The sequence below is a fragment of the Biomphalaria glabrata genome, chromosome 3, assembly GCF_947242115.1.
Source record: "Biomphalaria glabrata chromosome 3, xgBioGlab47.1, whole genome shotgun sequence".
Taxonomy (NCBI): Eukaryota; Metazoa; Mollusca; class Gastropoda; family Planorbidae; genus Biomphalaria; species Biomphalaria glabrata.
In genome coordinates, this window is record NC_074713.1 from 13,218,620 (window position 1) to 13,230,000 (window position 11,381).

General features: G+C 39.1%; 1 protein-coding gene across 1 annotated transcript in view; it reads right to left on the bottom strand.

Annotated features, from left to right (window-relative positions):
• Positions 1-11,381, bottom strand: part of LOC106056314 (thyrotropin receptor-like) — a 184,939-nt gene that overhangs the window by 168,191 nt on the left and 5,367 nt on the right. The window contains exon 2 of the mRNA XM_056023923.1: positions 1,610-2,358. Within this exon, the coding sequence (XP_055879898.1) occupies positions 1,610-1,863 (254 nt within the window). The 5' untranslated portion in view covers positions 1,864-2,358. The remainder of the gene's footprint in view (positions 1-1,609; positions 2,359-11,381) is intronic.

Sequence of the window (11,381 nt, forward strand, 5' to 3'; positions counted from 1 at the left end):
TGGCGCTAGAGACACTGTGCCAGTTCATTCTTAAACAGATTTTTTTAAAAAAAGGCCAGAGTTTGGTAAAAGAGGGGGAGGGCCGCTAGGAGAGACATGGAATGATGTGGCAGTACGCAAGAATTTAGAGCAAATCAATGCTGTAACGGATGACAGAAAAGTCATCGACAGCTTCAGAGATAGTGCTACAAGCAACATGGTGCAATCAAACGTTTTGTTGTATACAGATCTTAGTTAAGTTGGTTGTTTGATATAATAATAAATGACCATGAAAAATGAAAGTGACGATGAAAGACAGTCATCGTGAAGGTAAATGATCACGAAATGTGTAGCCAATGACGCTTGCACCAATGTTTATTTCCTCCTCAGCATCAAACTTAAGCTTTGGTTTATTAGGACACCTAGACATTCTCTTTTTTAAAGCCCTTGTGATGATTGCATTTGTATATTGTATTATAAACAACACTTGATAGAATCTTGGGTGTACGATTTAAGGAATTCTATGTTTATTTATTATTTTTTCATTGGTCTATTAGTTAAAGTGGAGTGACGGCCCTTGGGATATAGTCAGAGGCCTGAATTTTCTGATTGAATAGTAATTAGTAGAAGTACAGTATAAGGCAGTTTTATAGTTTGATGTATATTTAGTAATTCAACTTTTGTTGGCGTTATCTACAGTTATAGTTATTCCAATCGCTTTATTAAATAGATATATTCTGTTCTTAATACATCCCTGGTGTGTCTTTGAAGTGTTGAAATACACACGTTATGTGTCCATGTCAAAGCCATAGGTCAGGATTCAGCCCTGCACAAAGACCCAGCAGTTGCAACTAGTGCAAGTAGGTTTTACAATAGAACAAGAGCAATGGATTTCCCAAACTTGTTCAGTTAAAAAAGGGCTAAAGCTCAACTTCTTTCATTTTTTCAAACTAATTTATCTACAAGTAAAGCTTCCTCGGCAAACGTTTCAATTTAAACAGTTTCACTAAATCATTTCTCTTTGGGCTAAAAATGTTTTCGTCACACTGTTATATAGTCACAAACACGACTATTGGTATATTCTATACACACAGGATACTCAGTACTGGTCTATCGTGTGAAGAAAGGGGCATGTAAACCAAAGTTTCGATGTTGTTTTAAACTACCTGAGTAGCCTTTCCCTTGATGACTAGGATATTCCTAGCTGACTAGGTTATGCCTAGATAGCTAGGTTATTCTTAAACTAATCGGCTTTCCATGCATGACTAGGATATTCCTTGCTGACTAGGATTTTCCTTGCTGGCTAGGATATTCCTAGAGCAGTGTTTCCCAAAGTGGGGTAGGCGTATCCCCAGGGGTAGACTTTGGATGGGTTCGCGTTTCCCTTATTAACTATGCTGATTTTTAAAAATACCAATTAATTATGTTCTATTAATAAAGTAAAGTGTGGTGAGTAGGGAGAGGGGTACTCTGCATTATAGAAATTATAAAAGGCATACAGATAGGTCAAAAGTTTGGGAAACAATGTCCTAGGTGATTAGGATATATCAAACGATTAAAACTATCACCCCTGTGTGTGTGTGTGTGTGTGTGTGTGTACACAACTAAGGGAGGCAATCTATTTACTCACAGTCTGGTGACGTTTGTGGGCAGCTCCTGATAAATGTCTGTAATGTTGTCGCAGTGGCAGGTGTAGCTATCCCCCGTGTTTGTGTGGCACATTGTCCTACGGCTCACTCCTTCTTCACCTGGAACCTGGGCTGGTGCCGCCCCTGCCAACAAAAGACAGGCCCAAGCGATACGAGTGAGCAGTGTGGTTATTCCTAATGGGCCCCTACAGCCTCTGAGTCCTGAACACATTGTTGGAAGCGTTCGAACACTCATGTTTGTTTGTTAATAGAGAATTAGGTCACGTGATGGGCCACACTGGCATAGATGCACTGAAAAACGGAGATCAAAATTTCCAGAATTCCAAATCTCTAATGATTTCCATAACTCTCCCTTAAAGACCATAATTTTGATGTTATTGGATTTTCACTCTAAGCGTCGATCAATATTATTCAATGGACTAAAAATATGAAATGACTGGGTAGGTTCTCGAATGTTCTTTTGATCTAGATTCTTATGTAAACATATTCAGAACTTCATAAATCGACTCCACATTTCTATTTCATGCATAGTTAATAGATGCAGTCCTTCAGATTTCGTGCCAGGATCTGAACCACCACGTTGGTCACGCCTATGTCAACTGCTTCCAGAAGCAGGCGCCCCATGGGCTCCGAGAGGGTTCCATGACTCAGGCCTGCCTCTTTCAGGGCAGCGTCCATAAGTACGGCAAGAAGGTTGTGTTCTTGCACCATTCGAGAAGCCGCCCATGCACTGCAAAGAAACAAAAAAGTCCAACGATAAAAACAGACGTCAGAATGAAGGATTTCTTTGGAAACTACAAGAGAATCATATATGAAATATATGTATAGATATACTTGCTGGAAATGACCTATGGTCTGCTGGTCTTAATTTGGGTATTACTGATCTAGCGGATTGGATTTACATGTGCGTCAAACATTCCCTTCACTTTTTTTAAATTTTTCCACAAAAATAAAAGTAGAGTGTGAACATGATTTTACCCGTTCAGTCAACATATTCATAGCAAAAATATAATACTATATAAATGTGTTTACCCATGTTTTTAACAAGTTTCATTCTTTACTAGAGTTTTACATACACACAATATATACATACTTACACATACACTACATTCAATTATATATATTGTTGTAAACCTGGTGGTGACACAGATGATGGTAGTGCTGTGTGTTTTTAGCCTACCCAAATCGCCACAGTCCAGCGCAGGACGAGCGGTCAACCGTGACCAGTGACAGTACACGCCAGTTCGGCAAGGACCAGTGTCGTAAATATTACGCACGCAAGTCACGGCGAAAGTGATCAACTGGAGTGGTCAAAAAGGTTCGAGGCCAGTAGAGACACTATATAAGAGCAAGTATGTCAGAATCACTTCACTTTACGTTACAATGTGACCAGTACGAGGCGAGAACCAGCACGGTGTGTGAAGTCAGGCGGAGCAAGACTAGGTTTTTGTAAAGACAGTGTTAATGTTGTTGCCCATTGCGATGTATTTGAAATTAAACTGACTGATACTTTGGAGCCCTGAGTTGTGAGGTTCTTTAAGTTCGTTGTATCGTGTGGTGCAAATTGAAGAGAGCCTGGATACAATATATATATATATATAATAAAATAATAAATAGAGTACCTCCCACTCTCTCACTCATAGGTAAAATTCAACGAAATTGATTTCCACCAATACTAATAAGGCAAATATTTTCCATTTAGAGTATTTGGGAAGAATGTCACATTTTCAGTGATTACGCCGACTCTGTTCTTAACAACAGTTTTTGACAACAGTCCTAAACAACAGCCCTAAAACAGCAATCTTTAACAACAGACTCCTAACATCAGTACTTAACATCAGTCCTTAACAGTAGTTCTTAACATCAGTCCTTAACATCAGTCCTTAACATCAGTCCTTAACAGTAGTCGTTAACAGCAGTCCTTAACAGCAGTCATTAACAGCAGTCCTTAACAGCAGTTCTTAACATCAGTCCTTAACAGCAGTTCTTAACATCAGTCCTTAACAGTAGTCATTAACAGTAGTCCTTAACATCAGTCCTTAACATCAGTCCTTAACATCAGTCCTTAACATCAGTCCTTAACAGCAGTCCTTAACAGCAGTCCTTAACAGCAGTCCTTAACAGCAGTCCTTAACAGCAGTTCTTAACATCAGTCCTTAACAGCAGTTCTTAACATCAGTCCTTAACAGTAGTCATTAACAGTAGTCATTAACATCATTCCTTAACATCAGTCCTTAACATCAGTCCTTAACATCAGTCATTAACAGTAGTCATTAACATCAGTCCTTAACATCAGTCCTTAACATCATTCCTTAACATCAGTCCTTAACAGCAGTCATTAACAGTAGTCATTAACAGCAGTCCTTAACATCAGTCCTTAACATCAGTCCTTAACATCAGTCCTTAACATCAGTCCTTAACATCAGTCCTTAATAGCAGTCATTAACAGTAGTCATTAACATCAGTCCTTAACATCAGTCCTTAACATCAGTCCTTAACATCAGTCCTTAACAGCAGTCCTTAACAGTAGTCATTAACAGTAGTCCTTAACATCAGTCCTTAACAGTAGTCATTAACATCAGTCCTTAACATCAGTCCTTAACATCAGTCCTTAACATCAGTCCTTAACAGTAGTCATTAACATCAGTCCTTAACATCAGTCATTAACATCAGTCCTTAACATCAGTCCTTAACATCAATCCTTAACAGCATTCATTAACAGTAGTCCTTAACAGCAGATCTTAACATCAGTCCTTAACAGCAGTCATTAACATCAGTCCTTAACAGCAGTCCTTAACAGTAGTCCTTAACAGCAGTTCTTAACATCAGTCCTTAACATCAGTCCTTAACAGCAGTTCTTAACATCAGTCCTTAACAGCAGTCCTTAACATCAGCCATTAACAGCAGCCATTAACAGCAGTCATTAACAGCAGTCCTTAACAGCAGTTCTTAACAGCAGCCATTAACAGCAGTCATTAACAGCAGTCCTTAACAGCAGTTCTTAACAGCAGCCATTAACATCAGTCCTTAACAGCAGTCCTTAACAGTAGTCCTTAACAGCAGTTCTTAACATCAGTCCTTAACATCAATCCTTAACAGCATTCATTAACAGTAGTCCTTAACAGCAGATCTTAACATCAGTCCTTAACAGCAGTCATTAACATCAGTCCTTAACAGCAGTCCTTAACAGCAGTTCTTAACATCAGTCCTTAACATCAATCCTTAACATCAATCCTTAACAGCAGTCCTTAACATCAGTCCTTAACAGCAGTCCTTAACATCAGCCATTAACAGCAGCCATTAACAGCAGTCATTAACAGCAGTCCTTAACAGCAGTTCTTAACAGTAGCCATTAACAGCAGTTCTTAACAGCAGCCATTAACAGCAGTCCTTAACAGCAATTCTTAACAGTAGCCATTAACATCAGTCCTTAACAGCAGTCCTTAACAGCAGTTCTTAACAGTAGCCATTAACAGCAGTCCTTAACAGCAGCCCTTAACAGCAGTTCTTAACAGTAGCCATTAACAGCAGCCCTTAACAGCAGTTTTTAACAGCAGCCATTAACAGCAGTCCTTAACAGCAGCCCTTAACAGCAGTCCTTAACAGCAGTCCTTAACAGTAGTCCTTAACAGCAGTTCTTAACATCAGTCCTTAACATCAATCCTTAACAGCATTCATTAACAGTAGTCCTTAACAGCAGATCTTAACATCAGTCCTTAACAGCAGTCATTAACATCAGTCCTTAACAGCAGTCCTTAACAGCAGTTCTTAACATCAGTCCTTAACATCAATCCTTAACATCAATCCTTAACAGCAGTCCTTAACATCAGTCCTTAACAGCAGTCCTTAACATCAGCCATTAACAGCAGCCATTAACAGCAGTCATTAACAGCAGTCCTTAACAGCAGTTCTTAACAGTAGCCATTAACAGCAGTTCTTAACAGCAGCCATTAACAGCAGTCCTTAACAGCAATTCTTAACAGTAGCCATTAACATCAGTCCTTAACAGCAGTCCTTAACAGCAGTTCTTAACAGTAGCCATTAACAGCAGTCCTTAACAGCAGCCCTTAACAGCAGTTCTTAACAGTAGCCATTAACAGCAGCCCTTAACAGCAGCCCTTAACAGCAGTCCTTAACATCAGTCATTAACAGCAGTCCTTAACAGCAGCCCTTAACAGCAGGTTTTAACAGTAGCCATTAACAGCAGTCCTTAACAGCAGCCCTTAACAGCAGTTCTTAACAGCAGCCATTAACAGCAGTCCTTAACAGCAGCCCTTAACAGCAGTTCCTAACAGCAGCCATTAACAACAGTTATTAACATCAGTCCTTAACAGCAGCCCTTAACAGCAGTCCTTAACAGCAGCCATTAACAGCAGTCATTAACAGCAGTCCTTAACAGCAGTTCTTAACAGCAGTTCTTAACAATAGCCATTAACAGCAGTCATTAACAGCAGTCCTTAACAGCAGTTCTTAACAGCAGCCATTAACATCAGTCCTTAACAGCAGTCCTTAACAGCAGTTCTTAACAGTAGCCATTAACAGCAGTCCTTAACAGCAGCCCTTAACAGCAGTTCTTAACAGCAGCCATTAACAGCAGTTCTTAACAGTAGCCATTAACATCAGTCCTTAACAACAGTCCTTAACAGCAGTTCTTAACAGTAGCCATTAACAGCAGTTCTTAACAGCAGCCATTAATAGCAGTCCTTAACAGCAGTTCTTAACAGTAGCCATTAACAGCAGTCCTTAACAGCAGTTCTTAACAGTAGCCATTAACAGCAGTCCTTAACAGCAGCCCTTAACAGCAGTTCTTAACAGTAGCCATTAACAGCAGCCCTTAACAGCAGTTCTTAACAGCAGCCATTAACAGCAGTCCTTAACAGCAGCCCTTAACAGCAGTCCTTAACATCAGCCATTAACAGCAGTCCTTAACAGCAGCCCTTAACAGCAGTTCTTAACAGTAGCCATTAACAGCAGTCCTTAACAGCAGCCCTTAACAGCAGTTCTTAACAGCAGCCATTAACAGCAGTCCTTAACAGCAGCCCTTAACAGCAGTTCTTAACAGCAGCCATTAACAGCAGCCATTAACAGCAGTCCTTAACAGCAGCCTTTAACAGCAGTTCTTAACAGCAGCCATTAACATCAGTCCTTAACATCAGTCCTTAACAGCAGTCCTTAACAGCAGCCCTTAGCAGCAGTTCTCAACAGTAGCCATTAACAGCAGTCCTTAACAGCAGCCATTAACAGCAGTCCTTAACAGCAGCCCTTAACAGCAGTTCTTAACAGCAGCCATTAACAGCAGTCCTTAACAGCAGCCCTTAACAGCAGTTCTTAACAGCAGCCATTAACAGCAGTCCTTAACAGCAGCCATTAACAGCAGTCCTTAACAGCAGCCATTAACAGCAGTCCTTAACAGCAGCCCCTAATAGCAGTTCTTAACAGCAGTCCTTAACGAACCAGACGACATGAGTTCATATTTTTTTGACCACCAACCCAACTGCCTACAGTGACGCAATCAATGATTGATTCCGAGAAGATAGTGATCTAAAAGCGTACTTGTCAATAAACAAGGACGATAGAATTCAACAAACTGGATAAACTGACCACCAGACCAGGCTAATGCCAACCCCGCCCCAATGACGTTGTCCATTTCATTTCTCTAAACTTTAAAGCATAGATTATAGATCTAGATTTGTCTTAGGGGTACAGTGATCATCTAATCATTAATAGAAGTTTTAAAAAAAAACGTGAGATATAAAGTCGTCTGCTTCATTTGAGATGAGAGTTATCTCTCTTTACTTAACATCTTAACTAAAATTATAAGTTTCTCTTCAATAATGTTAGTACATTCATTTAAATAAATAAATAATATAAATAAACATTGGACTGTGTATATTTTCCAAATTCAAAACAGTTAAAATGTAAGCAGAAGATGTGTTTACTAGCGTTGAACATTTCATGATATTCATTTTTAAGGTTTTAGGATATTAAAAATAAGGTCATACCTTAATGGATAACTGACCTATACTATGATAATATACCAAGGGACAGTTGGAACATTGCAGGAAAAAATGCTCGGAATAATTAAGGAATAGCGTCTCAAAATTCCTAATTTCTTTTCATCATCAGATCTAGTGGAAAAGATTTCCCCTCGGTGTCGAATCTTATAATAATAATAATAATAACCAACACCAACACCTGGCTTTGACACATAATTGGATTAATTTACTCCTCCTTGTTACAATAACTTGCTACAGGATGTTCATGAGTCCAACGATCACTAATTATACTGGACTAGGCCTATTTTGACGGACAAATCGGGTGGATTTTAATCGCCCTGTTCTGCTGTTTATTGACAAAAAGAAAAAACCGCTACAATCCTTAACATCGCAGTACCACTATACCATGGGGGGCGCGGTGGCTGAGTGGTTAAGCGCTTGGCTTCCCAACCTGGGTCCTGAATTTGAATCTCGGTGAAGACTGGGACTTTGAAATTCGGGATTTTTAGGGCACCCCTGCGGCAACCCAACTCTTATGGGTACCTGACTTTAGTTAGGGAAAGTCAAGGCGGTTGATACTTGGTAGTTTTGCTGGCCACAAAACACCCTGCTAGTTAACCCTTGGCCAAAGAAATAGATAACCTTAACATCATCTGCCCTATAGATCGCAAGGTCTGAAAGGGGAACTTACTTACTTACTACCACTATGCCATAATAAAAGGAAAACCGAATTGGAAAAAAAAACAAACAAAGAAAATATAAGAAACTAAGCTTGGAGATTAAACGTTTATGGAAGTTGTCTAAAATAACAATATACCCCATTGTTATATCGACAGAAGGGATAATGACAACTGACCTTACAGATACTTTCAAGGCCCTTATCATTCCTAAGAAGATTCTCGTTGCCTGTTAGAGGGCGGTACTGCTGCAGACCTGACACATCACCAGAACTGCTCTCAGTGAACACTTAAAGGAAGACTACTTCTAACCAAGCTCGACCTTGGCAGTGCCAGAGAATGACTAATTAGTTCGTTTCTAACATAATAATAATAATAAAAGAAACACCTGGACATTACTAACCTAGATAAAAACTAAATAAATTTAAGAATTAGAATTTTATTATCAAAACATCAGGATTATCCATCTGACTTATAAGATTTATTGTTTTCATGTAATACATATTAAATTGAATGTCTTTTAATGACTTTTTTATTTATAAACTCACAACAGTTAGAAATTCGTTTACAAACCCCCCCCCCCCCCCCCCACTTTTGAAGTTGATAAATGTGCAAAAAGGCAATATTAGCTAAGTAGGGGATCTAACGAAAACAAGGGTAAAGAGACAAACAAGTTTGGGAACCGCTGAAAATTATGACAGTGTTGTTGTTTTTTTTTAATTCAGAAAAGAAATATCAGAATTTTAAAAAAATAGATCTGAATCTTCATCTTTGAGTGTGAGTCTTAAAGGTCTGTCCTGTTTGCATCGCATTTAAGTTCAATCTTGCGAAAAGAGTCAAAAAGTCAACCGTTCCCAACTACCTCACGCCCTGACACACTTACACACACACACACTTACACACACACTCTCAGAAGACAATCCCACCATATTTTCTGTTTTCTAAAAGAGAAACTGGCTGAGGAGAAAGCCCTAGAGAAGTCGCAGCCAATCAACACGTCGTTTACTTGCACGACCTCCGGAACTCTTCCTGTGACCCGATGACGTAACTGATCTTTGATTTCCGAGTAGCCAATCAGAAGGATTTTTTTTTCGGCACCAAATAGATGGAATCAATGAAATCAGGTGAGACAATACATGGTGCGCGGTATTACTGTCGATATATGATGAGCGCTAAGTCGCCGCTTAGTAATGTACTCTATACTGCCATGAACCGCGGACCATGAGAGGCCAACTTCTAAAATCGACCTAGCTTAGCAGGCATATCCTATACTCTTAAGCGAGCAGTTCTTGTATGTATGTATGTATATATATTTATATTTATATATAATATCAGGTGACCGAGCCTCGCTCGGATGAATAATTTGTGAAGGAAGGATATATACCCGAAGTCATTTTGGGAATATTGTTGTAATTACGAAAATGAACGATGGGGTTTAGACTTAATCCGAAGAGTAGCTTTTTCGTTCTGTCAGTTCTCAATGTAATAGTACATGGCGATTTGAATAAAAAGTCCCCCCAACAGTAGGCCTATAGTAAACCACAGCTCACGTCTTAACGTTTTACATTGCTTCTTTCGCGTAAAACTATTGGGCTACGAAAATGAACGATCGGATAAAGACTACTAATCTGAAGAGTTGCTTTAGTGTTCTGTTAGTTCTAAATGTAATTGCACATGGCGATTAAATATAAAGTCTCTTAAGTCCTCCTATAGTCTAGACCAACCACATCTCACATCCGTCTTATAGTTTTACAATGCATCTTTTACGTAAAACTATTGTAGGCCTACTATTATTGACTTGGAAGAAAGTCTTTGCAGTGTTACTTCTCAGATGGTTACGTTCAGACATTTAATTATGGAATTAGTAGGCCTATATTCATTATGGCTTTGGTACGAAACATCAAGTGACGCAAATCTCTACGTTATAGGGTAAAATAGGCACTTTGTGACAAAGTAAAATGGCAATTTTTTTCTTAATAGACTTAAATCATTGCATTAGTTTTCTAAAGAAACGTTTCCGTGGGGCACCTCTGTTACGCCGAAAAATATGTTCGTCCCCCATACGGGATACGTGCCCTTCCCAGCCTGACAGTGGGACTATAAGAAGTTCGCAAGTAAGGCGCAGAGAAGCTGTGTTATGACCATTTCCTTTGTTTTGGTACAGGACAGTAGACACCGAAGCATGAACACATGGTAATAATTCACCAGCAAAATAATAATAATAATAAGGCTTGTCTTCGAGTCCGAAAATTAATGAGGATTGCAGCTGTGACCTACATATTTTGCCACATACAGGGCAAGCATAACCATTGTCCGCGGTGATCGATTAAGATTTTCTTTTAGCGTCTGCGTCTGTCCTCGGCAGCAGATTTTATTTTGGTCTCAAATGTGTATCCGCGTCCTTTGTATAGATGGAATTCTTTAAGTCCGACAGTTACGCTGGACAGAGCAGTATCCTGTATAGGAGACGAATCTCAGACGAATGTATGCCAAAGGCAGTCTTTTTTGGTGAGCTAAAAAGTGGTCGACGTAGCACCGTAACGCTTAAAAGACCAGTTTAGGCGCCAACTTGCCTTAGCTGACATAGAAGATAGCACAGAACGAGACAGCTGGAGGTCACCAGCAAAATAAACAACAATGTAAAAGGTATTTACACCACTCTACGCAATTAAAGAGTAAACAATTTATTAAGCACTTAAAACACAATAACTAATCATAAATTGGCACATTTTATTTCATTACTTTTCTTTCATAGTTCTATAATAAATTAATCTACAGTAAGATGGTGCGCAAATGTTTAATTAGGTCTAATGGTTCTTTAAAACTCATTCTTGTTTGCAAAGAAATATTTTAGTGTACTGCGATAAGCCTAGTGACGTAAGCAGCGTTTTTCCCGTTTACGTCATGGAAAATTTTCATTCATAAAACATTCTAGCCAAAATTAATTTTTCGATAATGAGGCATTTTCAAACCGATATAACGGTCGACCTCGAGTTTTCCCGATGTGGCCAATGAGTTGAGAATTTTTTTCTCACTATTATGCACATACCATGAACTTTTAAAGAAAATCGTTAGAGCCG